We start from the raw sequence: 17,993 nt of genomic DNA, 5'->3' as shown, positions 1-17,993 counted from the left end.
GCTTGCTGTTATATATCGAATCAACCTGTAAACATTCAGCCCATATACACTTGATAAGGGTATTTTACTACATAAGTAGTATAATTTGTCATGAATATAATCAAAACCAGTTAAATCATTTTCTTATCCTTAATTAAATATAATGTAGTATTGCTTTAGGCCCAATGATATGTAACCACATGGATTAAGTTCTTTTCAAAGCCACAGAAGTACGAGTACACATTATAGAAACCCTAATTGTTTAAAACTTTTTAAATGCAGGCATGTCATCTTTTGAATAAGTGTGCCTCAATTGTACTGCTGCAGTTATATAAGTAAACATATGCTTTTTATTACAAAGAGAGAACAATTGACATATTTAACTACATTAAAAAGTATACACATCATATATGATTTCATTGTTAAATCATCAATTATTTAATAGTACTTTATTAAAAAACTATGTGTCAAATCTGTCAAGCAAAGGTAGAAAATTGATCCAAATATTCCACTGTTCATTTCCATAAGATGAAAAAAAATTTATAATGTATGTTTTAATTTATTTATCAAGTCAATCTGGGCATAAATTCAACGAATTCAATAAATCAAAAAAATAACATTAAATTGAATAGAAAACAGTTTATTAGTGACCATATATAAGAGTGAATTAATGGCTCTCCAACACTTTTCGGCAATCCAAACCACTGACTTTAAACATAACATAATCTGCCGCTTTATTCTGGCTTCTTCAGTCATACTTAAAGACAGTGGATTCCATGTCCCTCCTAGGGGGTTGTGGGGGAGGGACGGCGGCCATTACCTGTCGAGCGTAGGGGGAGTTATGGAGACCGGCTTCCCTCAGTTTTGCCTCTAGCCGCATCCGAGGATCCGTGGTTATCTGATTATATTAAAAAAATAATTAGGCCATGCAAAGTTAATTCCTTGATTCTTTGGTCTTTTTTTAAAGAAATATGATGAGGGAGAGAGGCTTTTTTTTTTTTACTTTTTTATTGCCCCAAAAACATGATGAGGCAGCTTTTTTACATTGTACAAAACCTCAAAAAATGATGAGGGAGGTGATTTGTTGTTTTTTATTTTATTGACTTAGCAATAAAAAAGGTTCAATGAGACACCCTTGGAAGAGATTAGGGAAGGCCTGAGAACCAAGGCCTGAGAACCAAGAAATTAATTTTTTATAGCCTTATAGTGATAACTGGGTACTGTAAACCAACTTTTATTCCCATGGGAGAAATTTTCATGACGTTTGAGAGGGCCTTGTCAGTGCAAATATATCTTGCCATGAACCAGTCTTTAAAATTTCTGTCTATTACCAACATTTCCAAAAAGACTTGATCACGAAAATTAATCGTCACGAAAAAAATTATCTCTGGTAAATCGCGAAATAAAGTTGTTGCAAATAAAAGTTGCTTTAAGTGATTTCAAGCAGCAAATCAAGAAAAATGTCATCATTTAGAATTATGTGTCCTACCTGTTTTGAGTGGAATGTGTTTATAGCAAACAAAGGTTTATTGATGTTTATTTCATCATCTTCTTCGTTTTTGGCTTGCCATGCCTACAGAGAACAATTATTTTTATAAATAAAGAATGGACAAATGTGTTTTACAGGTTTCCCTTTTTTTCTCCTTCTAAATTGACTGAAGAGAAGCACATACTTTTGAAGTAATTCGTAGTTTACAAACAGAAATATGTAGTTATACCTTTGTATCTGCCATCATTCTCACAGGATCACTTTCAGCTATCACTCTGACCTATACATATAAAAATTAATGATTTTACAGTAAAAATTTTCACAATAATTAGTGGGATTTGAAGTGAGGGCAGCAAGGTGGACTTTTGAACATCATAGAAGGTTTGCTATTTATCTTATTATTTTAGAAATTTATTTTTTGCATCATTTGCAAAAAAAAATACCAATCCAGGCATCCATATTTTTTGTTTGTATCATATGTTCTAATTAATAAATAACTCGAGCCAGGCATAGACTTTCATGCATTAATTATCTCATGTTTCCAGCTATCTTTGATGCAAGATTATTTTACTGCTTTTAGTTTCCGTTTAGATGTACATGTATAGCTCGTGAAATAATTGAATTTTTTTTCTCTATGGCATACACCTTAAGCATACTGAATATAACCCCCACCCAATTTAATAAATTGCACAGTGCACATTATCAAACAAACCTGCTCCCTCAGGGCTTCCAGTCTTCTTTCCTTCTCTATCTCTTCTTCAGCCTTCCTTTCTTCTTTCATCTTTCTTTCCTCTATCTTTTGGTCTAACTGTTCCTTACGATACTCAATTCTGAAAAAAGTAGTCACATTTTAAGGTAATAAGATCATAATCAAAGAAAAATTCATATTTTAAAGAGTTACATACAGTTACAATCTGTTTTCGGATTGCACCTGTTTAAGCAGCAGCATTTGCAGTTTTCTACAGAGAAATACTTACCGGTAATTACTTAGCTTCACAGTTTTCTATAGAGAAATACTTGCAGTTTTCTACTTTCTACAGTGAAATACTTTATTATCCTGGGGCCCATTTCACAAAACTATCTTATGACTAAGATCTGTCTTAAGACCGAAAATTATCGTAAGATTGCACCATAGCCGTTTCACAAAACTGTCATATCTTATGATAATCGTAAGATCTATCATAATCTTAAGACAACTAAATACATGTCTTAAGTCTAAAGTGAAACTTGTGACAGTATGTATTTTGGCTAAAAACCGAAGGATATTTAAAGAAAACGGTTTTTAGAGATAGAACAATCCTTTGGACTATATCCGGCCAGTCAGAACAATGACACTCCCACCCCTACCCCACCCCCCAAAAATTGCGAAAAAATATACGATTGAGAAACTAAAATGTACCTACTTTATGTATTTCCACTTTAATCATTTCAAGGCATTTTCTTTGGTTGTGTCCCCTCCCAACTGATTTGCACACCCCAAAAACCCCAAATGCTTCTTTGGACCATGTGTATTTTTATGGATTTGATAAGTCCATGAATTTTACTTTAATTTATTTTGTTACAATGTGGCAGACAATATATAAATGGTTTTTATATGTTTCTAACTTTAGTGATTTAATTTCAAAATAAACATTTTATTCAGTCGTACAAAATTAGATGAGGTATCCTTATTAATCCACAGGAATGTGTATGACAATTCAATATGTTGTAATATTTCATGCTGTATGTTCTTGCTTTCTTTATGCTTTTCTTAATAATATTGAAACCCTAAAATTTTGAATGGAATTTTTTCTTTTGTTTCTCTTCTTCATCTGTTAGCATTGTTATTTTGTTGCAGTAGTTGAAGCGTTCAAAGACACAAAAAAAATTACGACTAAGACTTAAATTTTACCACACTTTCTTTTTTTAATTTGATAAAAATATTTTTCTAAATAATTGAATCAAATTCATGTATAAAATATTTCTGTAAAGTAATAGAAAAATAAGATTTTTTGCAGCTTAAGTAATGTAGAATGGGGGAGAAGTTTTGCTCTTAGTTGTAAGATTTTTTGGTAAAAGGGCTACTGCATCGAATAAATTTTATGAACGAACTTTGAACACAATTTGATGTTTCAAATGGATTAATTGAAAAAATCTTTCATGATTTGCAAAGCTTCAGATACAGTAGTAGTTTTAATTAAAAGTGATCACATGCATTTTGTCAAAAACTTCCACTGTAAAAAAATAACTAGTTAAAGTCACGAAGAAAACTAGTAAATTTACTGTCCATACAATCACTACCTTAAAAGAAGTTTTACCAGATATTGGTATATTTATACTAGATAAGATTAGTAAAATTAGAATTGATAAGTAACTTTCACTAGGCATCTAAGTATCTATACGACCCCCGCTCCACAACTCACTATCTTAACCAGTAAAATGAAAGTTTACTAATCACGACCAACGCTTTACGAGGCACACTATTAAATTCGCTAGGTTTTTCTTTCAGCGTCTATTTCCCGAGCAAAAAGACATTTCAGCAAATTTTATTAATTTTTTGTGATGAAATTAACTCGAATTTAATTTTAATGACCCCCTCCCCTTCCCAACACACACACACAAAGTACATTATCTTTAGTTGATGCAATAAATTTTGTTGTTTTTTTTCGAGGGTTTATCTGCAAAAAAAAGTATATGAGACATACATTATTTCAATATTTCAAAGAAAATTTTAGAAAGACCTTAGGATAAATCTTACGATAGTTTTGTGAAACGCGGCCCTGCTTTACAGTTAAACATTTTCATCCGAGAAATACTTGAGTTACCTCTCTTTGTCAATGATAGCCTGTTCCTCCATTCGTCTTTTCAGCTCAGCCATTCTTTCCTGATCACGCTGATCTTGTTGTCTTCGTTTCTCCAATTTATCAGTTGCAAACTTTTGAATCTGTAATTAAAAAATTTAAAAAATAATCAAACTTTAGCCCCACATTTGTGCATATGTCAAAGAGATAAAACCTTGCCATATAATATTGAAATGTCATGACCGTCCAGTACTAAATGTAATCAGTCATAATGAAACAGAAAGATATACCCTTGCTTTCAAAAACACCAATGAATAAATAAACTGCACTTAAAAGGGAAGTGAACTTCAGAATAAAATTCTTATGCAGCTAAAGAGCTTAAACTTGATAATAAGTATTTTCTCCATGTAACTGTGTAAACCTTTGCATCTGTAGGTATAGGGGTTGAAATATTGCTAGGTAGTATTTTAAAGATTTACACGATGCTTTGTCAACAAAGTAAAGTGCAGGACATAAATGTATGCACAGAAAGTTAAAAAAATCGGCCGGACCCCTCGTATTGAATCAACTGACCAGACAATTAAGCCGATCACAAAAAATGAATCAGGAATAACTGAGTATGAGATGCATTTTTAACACATTCTTTTTCAGAAGAATCTTTTCTCAAAACTCTAAAAGTCTCTGCTAATCCAGCAGCCCATCCCTCTCTCCATCTCAAATCTGAGCTCTAGCTCTTGAACCTTTTATAACTGCATGACCTGTTCTTTTATAACTGACCTGTTCTTTTTTCATTTGCCAGTCTCTTCTTCTGTCTCTCCATCCTGAGCCTGAGTTCATTCTGAACCTTTTAAAACTGACCTGTTCTTTTTCATGTGCCAGCCCTGAACATCTTATAACTGACCTGTTCTTTTTTGTGTGCCCGTCCTGATCCTTTTATAACTGACCTGTACTTTTTTGCATGCCCGTCTGTTCCTCTCTCTCTCTCTCCATCTCCAGTCTAAATTTCTCTTGAACCTTATATCTGACCTGTTCTTTTTCTGTGCCCGTCCTGAACCTATAATAACTGACCTGTTCCTTTTCATGTGCCCGTCTCTTCTTCTCTCTCTCCATCTCGAGCCTGAGCTCCTCCTGAACTTCTTCTCTCTTTCTCTCATCTATCTTCTGCTGTAACATCATGGCTTCCATTTTTTGTTCTCTCCATTGTTTGATCTGATTAAAAAATAAATCAATCAATCATTAATCATTTAATGTAAGATCTGAAAAATATACATGTAATCAATCAATTAGTCACTGATAAATTGTTCAGTTTTTATATCATCGATACTGAAATGAAATGTATAAGTGTACCTTCTATATTTATTAGGAAAAAAAACTTTCTCTCAAAAATAAAAAAAAACCTAACAAAACTCTTAGCAATCAATTTTTTTAATGAATTACAACTCTGATGAGAATTTTTTGGGCTAGGCTTAAAAAAATCTTTGTTTGCAGTGCCGACCTATTATTTTTAGACTGGGTAGGTAGGGATGCATTTTTATTATTATCAATTTTTTTTTTGAAAAAAAAAAAAATCAGATTTTTGTTAGCTAACAATTAATAGAGCTTTTCCATGTTTTCATAGGCCTACTAAACATGAGTAAGCTCCACTCTTGTTATAAACCACTGATTGATAAAAACAAAAGTCAAAAATTGAAAATGAAACAGTTTCAATATTCTGAAAATTGAAAAAAAAAAAAAAATAAAATTACGAAATGGCTGAAAAAAAAAGTTTGGGTCGGGTGCATTTTCAGTGGGTCAGTAGGCAACTGCAAACAAACTAATTTTTATTTTAGGCCTTGTCCTCTATGTTACCAGATTAATGTATTTTAAATGTAATCATTCTATACAATACACATGAACACATATTATTATTTATTATCGTTTTCTTTAGCTTAAATTTTGCAGTATTTGTTTTTAACATGCACATTAACTTCTTGAAAATTATAATTATACTTAAGCATCTTGATTTTTTCTAAAATTGACATCTTAATGATAAAAATCTATCTCATTTAAAAGTATCTTAAGCAGAACTTCTTATTCTGATTTTTTTTTCTTTACTTATGAAATGAAATGTAAAATGAAATAAAATGTCCTTTTTCTACATGTTCTAAATAAAAAAATATATATTTGCTGACTAGTTACCTTCTCGTAAAGTTCGTATCGGATCTTTTTCTGTTGTCGATTGTACTCTGCCTTCACTTCCGCCAGTTCTTTAGCGATCTCCACCTCAATAAAGGTACTGCGGGCTTTATTAAGGAGCTCAGCTCGGCCCTTTCTCCACGCCACCACCAGCGCTCGCTTACGCTCATGAAAATACTTGTTTGCCTCACACCACTCCTCATGAGCCACCTGTTATTATTACACAAACACTGAGAAGATGGGATATACTGACAGAGTCTTTTCAAGTTTTGGGGTAAAAAGCAGTCTTAAAACCACCGAATTCTATGTCATATACAATGTAACACATTTTTGACTAATACTATCTATGATGACGACATTGATTTGATCTCTATCATCAAGCAAATATTCAAACTTACTACGACAGAATTAATTTTTAAGTACCATTAAACTATATCATTTATATATTAAAAGATTTTATTTCTGAGTAAAAGAAACCATTTAATATTTGTTGTCAAAAAAGTTCTTATGAAGCATATTATTCAGCTCTGCAGTCATGTTTCTTGTACATTTTTATTAATTTTTTAGTACATCTGTACTTGAGACTACTCACAAGCTCATGCCTAGCTTTGTGTGGTAGGTGGCGCCTCAGTCTGTCTAGAATCAACTTCCTCCTGTTATTGAGTTCTCTAGGATACTGTTCATAATTCGCCAAAAAACAGAAATGGTCTTCATCACTCCACCCTCCATGAAGACCTTTACTGTAAACAACAAAAATTTCCATTGTTAGTATTTTCCCTTTGAATTTATATCCTGAAGTATCCTCCTGACTATTGTTGTCACATGAAAATACTGCTTAAAGGAAAATAACTCTTGGAGATAATTTTCACTAAGTATAGCAATAATTCAAAAAAATTATAGAATCAGTAAATAATGTATTCAATAAAACTTTTAATACATGCAGTAAAATCACAAGCACTTGTTTCTGTAATAAATTTTTGACCCATAGTTTAATAATAACACATGTTATTATTATACTGTGGGTCAAAAATTTATTATAGAAACAAGTGCCTGTGAGTAAAATAGTAACATTCAATCCCATTATAAGGTGTCAAAAGTGTTCAATAATTGTAAACTCACCTGCAAATTTTAAACACTTAAATAACATTACATGTACCAAAGAAATGAATAGAAATGATGCTGTGGTTTGTCTGTGAAAAATAATATTCTTAAAGCTAACATACCTCAAAATCTTGGAATGTTCATCTTCTAGGAAGTGAAGCCTCTCTCTGAATTTCTGATCGATAATAATAAATTCTTGTAGCACTGTGACCTTGAGCTCATCATCTGAACATTCAAGGTCAAATGCTTCCTCTGGAATTCCCTCAGCAAAGTCAATGTGAGGCGTCTCTGATCCACCATGAGTTATTTCCCACAGAAAACCTTAAACGATAAACAGAAATAAAGTAAATCAATTAATAATTTAAAACAATTTCCACATTATATCATAGGCTGTCTCCAAAACCTTACTTGTTATATACATGTAGCAGACAGGTCTCTGCGATCTTACCAAGTTGGTCTAAAATTAGATCCAAAACATCAAGAAAGGTCACTATAATTACAATGAATTTCAGTGTCCCCTTCTCTAAAACATGGCCTAGGATGCACTTAATTTGAATTAGGTGTCTTTTACCCCTCCTCTAAGAAAATAGTGCACTTGAACTGTATCAAGTGTCTCATACCCCTTCTCTAAGACAATATGAGCTATAATTACCTGTTTGTAGTTCCCCCTCCAGACATTTCTGTTCGTTATACAGCTGCTGCAGCACGCTGTTCTGTTGACCTTTGACATGGTTTATGGTCTGGCGGATCTCAGCGTGTTTCTCCACCACTTCTGGATCCCCCAGCCTGATTCCTTCGTGGTTGTCTTGTATCCAAAACTGTAAATCTTCCCTGTTGTACAGATTACATATAATTACTGTATACAGGAAATTTTTGCCTCCGTTTTATTTTCGCCCCTTTTGCCCCAGACATGTGGGCAAATTTAAGACGGGGGCAAATTCAAAGAAAAAAGTATAATATTATTTCGTAAAAAAAAACTGTAAATGGGCGAAATAAAAAGGGGCAAAATTGTTTGCAATTGTGAAAGGGCGAAAATAATAAGGGGTGAAAATAACCCTGTATATAGAATTATAATCATTACGTGTTCAAAACATGTATCCTTTTATCAAAAGTCTTATCATAAAAATTTAGAAATGCTTCTTCTGTGAACATTAAAATATGCATTTGCACATTGTTATTATTTGAGAGTAAGATCAAAAGTTTACTTTTAGTAAAAATCTAAATTAAGAAAGTTTTCATTAGGACCCACAACATCTGTCCTCTTCTCCCCCTAAATATTACATGTGACAAATGCTGAATCATTCTAGTTTACATTATACTGAAAATTACAGATTTATTTATTTATTTCGATCTCCAATCATAAAAAGAGTCATGTATTTCAAAAACCAATATCGTAAAGTCTCATGTCCAATTTTTATTTTTTTGTTTCTTAATAATTATTGATGTCTGATTAACAATATTTTTCCATGAAATTGGCAATCTTTGTTTAAATTTCACATTATCTTGGCACATATAAAAATGTACTATGCTCTTCATTCCCATTTTGTAACTTTTGTAGATTTTATATCACTAATACTACAAGTATTACTGAAACTTTACCTTAAATTCCACACAGGTTCACAGGTATTCTGCTTAAACTTAGCAAACTCCTCATCCAAAGATGACTCATAGAGATCAAAGTGTTCAAAAATTCGGCAGCAACCACTTCCTTCCATGGCGTTCTGTCTGCGGTGACTCTCGACTTCTGCTTGAATCCGCTTACGTAAGTTGTTCAGTCTCATAAATTCTTTTTGCCAGACTAGCTTGTGTTGTTTCAAGAGAAGGTTTTCTTTACTCTGTTTTGACATTTGTTCAATTTTCTTCACTTTAAGTAGACTTTTCTGTGCTGCAAATTTTTTCTCTGTTGCCATAAGTTTGAGTTTTTCATAGTCCACAGGTAGGTATTTGTTGCTTCGGATTCCATTGTTTGCTCTCAGTTGTAATTTATCTGTGGAAATCAAAAACAAAAAAATTACAAGCATTTATGTGCTGCATACATGTTCTATGAAACAGACATCAAATATACATATACATGTATTTGTGATATTCATGCAGTTTCTTCTTGTATAAAAAAATTATCATTGTTTTTTTTTTTTTTCAATATTAATTTCATTTATAACATCAATATACAAAATACAGTTGAACTTCGGTATCTAGACTACTGATATCTCCAAAACCTTGGAAATGTCAAGGTCATTTGGAAGTCCCAACAATACATGTACATATTAATGATATTATCCCCTCACAAAACTTGAAGGGAATATAGTGAGGCAATTTGTATTTGTGGGTTTGTTTCAGAGTGAGTGAGTTAATGCTGTGTGAAACAAAAGTGACATAATTTGCACCAGGATACGAGGGTTGTCCCAAAAAGTCAAAGACAGGGAAAACAGTTTAGTTTCTCTTTGCTAAATTAAATTTCTTTTCTTGTCATATCAAAAAGTAACATTTCATGATCATGCATTTCAAGTTTCATGATAATATCACATTTAACATGTTTAATAAGAAAATTATGAAAAAAATAAAGAAAGCATGTATGTGTACATCATGAAAGCAAGCATAATTTATGTCTCTTATAACGTCATGATCTCTTTTTCCACTACACATGCATCTGTTTAACATCCCAATAATTTTTAAGAGTGAAAAACCACTCTTGACAAAGGGATTTATTAAAATTCACTTCTGTCCATTTTTTTTGGCAGATTCAAATTTCGGTTGAAATTTTAGTCGAAAAATCATCTTACACTGTACACATTGTTTGACGTCTTTTGTGGCCTAGAACTTTCCCTACTGTCTGTGTTTAACAAACAGTATGGTACTTCTTACATGCGGCAACTACTTTTCGGTACAGAGGAAAAACTATCATTGAACCTCATACCATTTAAAAACAACTTCTCTATGCGAATCTAGTGTTTAATGTCATGTCTGTACTCCTTTTTCCCGTCTCTGAACCATATGTATAAACCATATCCAAAACAATTTATTACATCTCCGTGCGGCAGTTATGCATTTGACGACGTCATTTTCATCAAACTCAATTCCAACAACACTTTGAAAATCCTGACACCAATCGTCTGTTTCTAATGCTATTTATGCGAAAATTTGATATGTTATCAAAATTTTGATTCTGGTTTCACTTATTTAAATTTCAGTCTAATGTTTTACATAGTACCAAAGAAATAAAAGCAAATGTTTTAGTTATATATGTATATTTTTTGGAAATTTGTTCGTGCGCCGACAGACCATATCGGCCATCATAAAAATTGTCCCAATTTTATTAATTATGTCACAGGGTTCACAGGTGCGTGAAAGTCAGTCAATATATTGGGTCTCAATAGCTCGGTTTAAAAGCACTGGCACGGTACGCCAGAGACCCTGAGTTCGAGTCCCAGTTTAGACTTGACTTTTCACCGCCTAATACATTTGGCGCCCAACGAAAACAACCCACTGTTCCCTTGGAATATGCTTCACGCATTTCCTTAACTCATAAAATTCGGGGACGAATTTCTACGAAGAGGGGGAATATGTCACCGGGTTCACAGGTGCGTGAGAGTCAGTCAATATATCGGGTCTCAATAGCTCAGTTGGTAAGAGCACTGGCACAGTACACCAGAGACCCTGGGTTCGAGTCCCGGTTGAGATTTGACTTTTCACCACCTGTGACAATATGAAAGATATATATTTAAGAATTCACAATTTTAAAGAACATGGAATATATTATGTCTATGCAAAATTTGGTTAGTATTGGTTGCATGTTAAAAAAGTTATAAACATTGTCTATGACTTTTTGGGACAACCCTTGTAAATGTTGAATACTGTTTTGATATGCTCTTTGTGAGGGGATGCTCCACTTTGCCATGACGATGCTCTTGTTTCCTAAGTGTTTTACCCTTAATATTTCAATTCCCTGAATTTATTAAAGTTTTCATTGTTCGGAGTTCCGGTCACGTGATGGTCTGTGACTGACGAAAAATTTGGGCTCCGCTGTTTATTTCCTAAACCTTGTTTCTATATGGTTTTAAGTGTGTTTAATTCTGTGGAAAGGACTTATTATTCAATATTGGTGAGTTTTGCATTAGCTTTGGGCTTAGTGTAGCGTAAGAAGTGTGCTGTTTAAATCTACGACATTCTTCATCGTCTTCACTGTGAACACGTATTCACTCACGCATACACGCATTCACTCACGATGCCCTCGGATAAAGCGGGATCTAACAAAAAAACACCAGACAAAGAACAAATAAAACCAAAAAAATTTGTGCAACTAGATTTAAAAGCTGCACCTATGTCTATAAGAAAATCCGTTGTTTCTGAGAAAGCTGCAGTGAAAAAACCAAGAACAAGTAGCGGCGATCATTCCCTCAATCAAGACGATAGTCAATCAGAACATCACGATATCACTTACGATCTTAAACAAATTCAGGACAGTCTCACTGAGATTAGAGAATCTATGGTCAAGAAATCGGATGTAAAACTTATAGTTTCAGAGATTTTGCTCGAAATGAAAAATGAACTGAAAGGTGAAATAAAAAAGGAAATAATTTCAGAAATGAAAGAAGATTTCGAAAAGGGTATTAAAAATAAAGTTAAGGAAGAATTCGAGGAGAAAATAGAGAGAACGCATAAAGAATTCCAAACACAAACAAAAGAGATTTCTGATGGATTTAATCTTGATTTTGATACTCTTAGAGAAAAACTAAGTGTACAGGCAAAGGAATTGAGGGACTTGAAGAAACAACTTCAAACATGTGAATCTATTGCAGGGTCTGCAATCACACTCGCTAATCAAAACCAGCAGTATTCCCAAAAATCTAACATAAAATTTATGAATTGGGCAGAGGAGAAAAATGAAGATCTTAAACAAAGGCTATGTGTGACACTCAAGGAAGCGGTGAACGTTGACCTTGACCCCGCAGATGTTTTGGCGATCCATCGGATTCCCGGAGGAGATGGAAGAGGACCACGACCTGTGATCGCAAAATTTCGAAACACCGACATCAAGATCATGGTAATCAAAAATAGAGCTGACAAAAATCTTCAAAAGATCTTCACCATGCACGATCACCTAACACAAATGAACGCTAAACTGGTGCGCGACTTGAACAATGATCCGCGAATTCATGGTGCATGGTATTTTAATGGAAAAGTGTTCGCCCACGACGAAGAAGGAAATCGCTACAAATTTGACATTTTAGACAACGTGTCTGAAAAATTGAAAGGTTACTAAATAATTACTCATATATGCAGCGGAGTGGTCTTTGTGAAAATAACACATTTTGACTGTGAGATCGGGCTCGATATTCGGTAAATTCAGATCATGTTTACTTTTTGTGTGAGTGTGTCGGTGTGTGTGTTTGTATGTCCCCCTGTTTTTCTAATATCATCATGTTTTCATTATTCAGAAAGATGGTGTTTTCATATTCGAGTCTCTTTATTGCTTTTTTCTAAAACAGTACAAACTAAATAAGTAGCTCAATTAAACTAGCAACGGTGAATTGTCAAGGCTTGGCAACAGGTACCAAGAGACAGGATGTTTTAAATTATTATAAGAAAAAAGGGTTTTCAATTCTCTGTTTGCAAGATACGCACTTTACTAAAGAAATAGAACCTTATATTGAAACACAATGGGGATATAAATGTATTTTTAATTCGTACAAGTCAAACTCTAGAGGGGTATGCATTCTCTTTAATAACAATTTTGAATTTCATATTCACAGGGAGAAACAGGACGATTATGGTAATTTATTAGCTCTCGATATGACAATCGAGGATAATAAAGTTACTTTAATTAATATATATGGACCAAATTCTGACAATCCAGAGTTTTATGAATTAGTAAGAGAGACATTTTTAGAATTTGATAATGATTACTTTATTTTATGTGGTGATTTTAATCTGGCTCTTGACCCTTCAATAGATACAGAAAATTATTGTAACATTAACAATCCAAAGGCAAGAGAAAAACTTTTAGAAATTATGAATGACTTACAAATAATAGACTATTTTAGGGTTTTGAATCCAAATTTAAAAATATTTACATGGCGAAAGAAAAATCCAATAAAACAAGGACGATTAGATTATATTTTAATTTCTGAAAATATGTGCAACTTGGTTGAAAATTTAGTAATTAAACCAGGGTACAGATCTGACCACTCATCAGTGGTTCTAGATATAAAATTCAATACCTTTAAGAAAGGGAAAGGTGTATGGAAATTTAATAACTCTTTACTTGTAGACAAAACATACGTTACCGAAGTGAAAGAAACAATAAAATCTGTTAGAAACAAATACGAAAAGAATAATGTGCTTATAGAAAATATGGATAACAGTACATTTTTTGAAGTCCTTCTAATGGAGATAAGAGGCATTACTATTTCATATTCCTCATATAGAAAGAAAGAAAAAAATAAAGAAGAAGCCTTGTTAATTGCCCAAATAGAAAAATTAGAAACAGAGAATACCGGAACATTAAATCTACATTTAATAGAGGAGAAAAAAACAGACCTTGAGAATTTAAGAAAAGAAAAGTTACAAGGTCACATCATAAGATCTCGAGCAAGATGGGTTGAATATGGAGAAAAACCATCTCAATATTTTTGTAAATTAGAATCCCGTAATTATTTAAATAAAATTATTAAAAAGATTAAAACAGAGGAAAATGAAACTATTTACAATCAGTCGGAAATTTTAAATAAAATCAGGATGTATTACAAATCTCTTTATACTTCTGTAGATGCAGAACTTCTCGACATAGATCTTGCAGAAATTATAACAGTTAATGAGGTTCCAAAACTTGAAAACCATATTGCCAATACACTTGAGGGAAAAATTTTGGAAAATGAAGTCTTAGAGGTGTTAAAAAACATGAAAAACAATAAGTCGCCAGGAAGTGATGGTTTTACTGCAGAATTTTTTAAATTTTTCTGGTCAGATTTAAAACATTTTATAGTACTTGCCATAAATGACATATTTCAGAGGAAAGAACTTCCCATTTCTCAAAGATTAGGGTTAATCACATGCTTACCAAAAGGTGATAAGCCAAGAGAATTTTTGAAAAACTGGCGACCTATCACACTTTTAAATGTGTTTTATAAACTGTTATCAGGTTGTATTAGTCATAGAATAAGATCCACCCTGAACAGTATCATATCAAATACTCAACTTGGATTTTTAAAAAGAAGATATATAGGTGAAAATACCAGATTTCTTTATGATCTTATGGATTACACTGAATCTAAAAATATACCGGGATTGCTTGTACTTATAGACTTCGAAAAAGCTTTTGATTCAATATCCTGGACCTTTGTGTATAAAGTATTAGAATTTTTTGGGTTTGGTAAAAACATTATTAAATGGGTTAAAATTCTAAATACAAAATTTTGTGCGTCTGTGCTTCAATGTGGATTTTTATCCGAACAGTTTTATATCCAAAGAGGATGTCGTCAGGGAGATCCCTTGGCACCTTATCTGTTTCTTCTTTGTGCAGAAATTCTTGCAATTATGATCAAACAAAATCAAAGTATTAAAGGAATTGTTATTAACAAAACAGAACATAAAATATCCCAATATGCAGATGATACCTGGCTTGCCCTTGACGGTTCACCTAAATCACTTTTTGCAGCATTAGATACAATTGATTTTTTCTCAAAGTTTACAGGACTTAAAATTAACAGCTCAAAAACTAAAATTGTTTGGATAGGTTCAAAAAAATTCTCTAATCAAGTTTTCCATCATTCTCGTTGGAAACTTGAATGGGGTTGTACAACTTTCAATTTACTTGGAATTAATTTTTCAGTAGAACTAGATAAAATTATTGATTTAAACTACAATGTTCAAATACCAAAGATCAAAGCATTAATTCAGCAATGGAAAAGAAGGGTTCTTACTCCTATTGGCAGAGTTACAGTTCTTAAAACATTAGTTTTACCAAAACTTAACCATCTTTTTATATCTTTGCCAAATCCAAGTAAAGAAACTCTATCATTATTGAACAGAGAAGTCTTTGAGTTTATATGGAAATCAAAATGTGATAAAATTAAAAGGAAAGTTATTACTCAGGATTTTTTACAAGGAGGATTAAAAATGTTGGATATAAATAACTTTATTACATCTCTTAAATGCTCCTGGATTAAAAGATTAACAAGAAGTAATCAACCATGGTTAGATATATTTTTGGCAATTAATGGTAAAGACATATTGCATAAAGCTTTTGATTTTGGTGAAGAGTATGTGTCTTGCTTTATTGTAAAAAATAACAACATTTTTTGGAAAGATGTGTTTAATTCGTGGTTATATTTCATGAAAACACTCAACAACAATTCATATATGAAAACTAAGTTTCTGAACTTACCTGTGTGGTATAATCCCAATATAAAAATTGGAAACAAAACAATTTTTGTAAAGACTTGGTATGTAAATGGCGTTAAAAGTGTTTGTGATTTTTTAGACAATGAAGGAAATTTTTTAAATGTTACAGATTTTGGAAATAGATTTCATTTGTCTAATGTTTGCATCATGCAATATAACAGTGTTATTTGTGCTATATCCAGGTTTTTAAAAACAATGTCTGTAGATAAATCATCTGTTAAGAGGGAATGTACCCCTGTTATTCCTTTTTATTTTGAAAATATTATTGTATATGAAAAGTGCACTAAAATTATTTATAGATATTTGAATAGTAACAACATCATTCCTACAGCAATATTTAGATGGAACCAGGAACTATCAATGCTTTTAGAATCTGAAATCTGTGTTCAAGATGTTTTTAAGGTTTGTTTCAGAACAACTATGGATACTTCTGCTCAATGGTTACAGTATAGAATCCTACATAGAATACTTCCAGTGAAATATTATTTGAAGAAAATAAATATTTTATCTGATGAACATTGTACCTTTTGTAAACAGGATATAGAAACAATACAACATATATTTTTAAATTGTACAAAAATTTCTTCATTATGGAGTAATCTTAGCATGCACATATTTACAAAAACTTCTGAAAGAGTTGGATTTAACATATGCAATATTATTTTAGGTGAAACGCCATTTTCTTATCATAATAGGGTGATAAATTTCATTATTTTATATACAAAGCAATATATCTTTTCTTGTTTAAAGCAGAATAAAATACCTATGATTACTGGGCTGCTACATTATTTAACTCTTAAGTATAAAGTAGAAAAATGTATATCAATTCAAAATTTTACAATGAACAATTTTGATAATCTATGGTCACAGTGGATAAATATTTTTGAGTTATAACCATGATAACACTTATTTAAACACCAACTTTAAATTTTTCTCGAATTTTATATATTTTATATTTCATTTTTGTTTAAATTCAGAGGGGAAGTGTGAATGTGTGTGTGAATGTGACTAAAAAACTTATGTAACTTTACCTGTCACTTTTTGAAATTAAAAAATAAAAAAAGAAAAAAAAAAAAAAAAAAAAAAAGTTTTCATTGTTCAATCAAGTTCAAGATAATAAGGATTAACTGTGTATACACATTATAAATAAATCTCAGACCTGGATCATCTGATGTATACTTGGTGATAAATGGTTTACTGTCCATGGTTCTGTTCGGCCAACTAGGACTGCTCATGTTTGAAACTGGAATTTTGAACCTTAAAACAAAAAAAAACATTTATAAAAGTCAAAGCAAATAGAGCATTTCAACTTGTTCACAGTTACACACATTGCTTACTTTTTATAACTAGTCAGGGCTACATATGATACGCATACTTATATGTTCAACAGTAGACTGTACATGTATTTAAAATAAAGTATTTTCTGTTTACTACATTTAATTTACAGGTAGGTCCTTGGGTTTCTTTAAAGTACAATGAAAAGTACTTGTTTTAGTCGGTGTTCCATTATATATGCATGTAACTATACAATAACACGTGTATTAGTGATTCTAGCGAACTATTACTGAAAGCTCAACAAAGCTACATAGCTGTTTCAAGTTATAAAGCTTAATCAAGAGATTGCACTGGACCTGATAACTATGCTGGATACAAATGCCTGACAGTGGTTCACAGTACGTTGTGATAAGCATACCACATACATTTAAGATATACACAGATATTATACATGTAGTATGAATCTCTTATTATAGTTTACATTTTGTTTAACATTTTCTGGTTATATTGGTTATAGATCTAGCTAAAAGTATAAAGAAAATTACCCCGTTTGATTCATTTTAACTTTGTGACCATGAAGCATGACTAATTATTAGTTTAGACATATTTTAATTATTTCAATACTTTAAGCCAATATATGTCATAAAGTCACTGAACTGGATTACATTCATCGTAGTATGATTAAATACAAACCAAATAATAAAGCAAAATAACACAAATTCTTCAGATTTGACGGAGAAGAGTCCTTTGTTGTTGTTTACCCTAACATCATTTTAAATATCATGAATCTCGAT

General features: G+C 32.0%; 1 protein-coding gene across 1 annotated transcript; it reads right to left on the bottom strand.

The window, feature by feature from the left end:
* Positions 1 to 522: 522 nt before the first annotated feature.
* LOC134232307 (coiled-coil domain-containing protein 148-like) lies at positions 523 to 17,176 on the bottom strand. Its single transcript, XM_062714259.1, has 12 exons — positions 17,084 to 17,176; positions 9,124 to 9,511; positions 8,177 to 8,355; positions 7,647 to 7,845; positions 7,016 to 7,163; positions 6,427 to 6,633; positions 5,317 to 5,457; positions 4,273 to 4,391; positions 2,181 to 2,298; positions 1,698 to 1,748; positions 1,469 to 1,552; positions 523 to 877 (listed from the first exon to the last, which is right to left on the bottom strand). Exons 1-12 carry the CDS (start codon positions 17,157 to 17,159, stop codon positions 728 to 730), a joined length of 1,860 nt encoding a protein of 619 aa, XP_062570243.1. The 5' UTR covers positions 17,160 to 17,176; the 3' UTR covers positions 523 to 727.
* Positions 17,177 to 17,993: the final 817 nt, after the last annotated feature.

Source organism: Saccostrea cucullata, unplaced genomic scaffold, assembly GCF_032062105.1.
Source record: "Saccostrea cucullata isolate Sc308-1 unplaced genomic scaffold, CSIRO_AGI_Scuc_v1 ctg234, whole genome shotgun sequence".
Taxonomy (NCBI): Eukaryota; Metazoa; Mollusca; class Bivalvia; order Ostreida; family Ostreidae; genus Saccostrea; species Saccostrea cuccullata.
Note: the sequence above shows the minus strand (reverse complement) of the source record. Positions and strands in the feature narration are given on the sequence as shown.

Coding starts and splice junctions, on each gene's coding strand:
- LOC134232307 (XM_062714259.1), bottom strand. CDS start 17,159: ATGAGCAGTCCTAGTTGGCCGAACAGAACCATGGACAGTAAACCATTT. Junction 9,512..17,083: donor GTATACATCAGATGATCCAG/GTCTGAGATTTA, acceptor TGATTTCCACAG/ATAAATTACAACTGAGAGCA. Junction 8,356..9,123: donor GAACCTGTGTGGAATTTAAG/GTAAAGTTTCAG, acceptor TCTGTACAACAG/GGAAGATTTACAGTTTTGGA.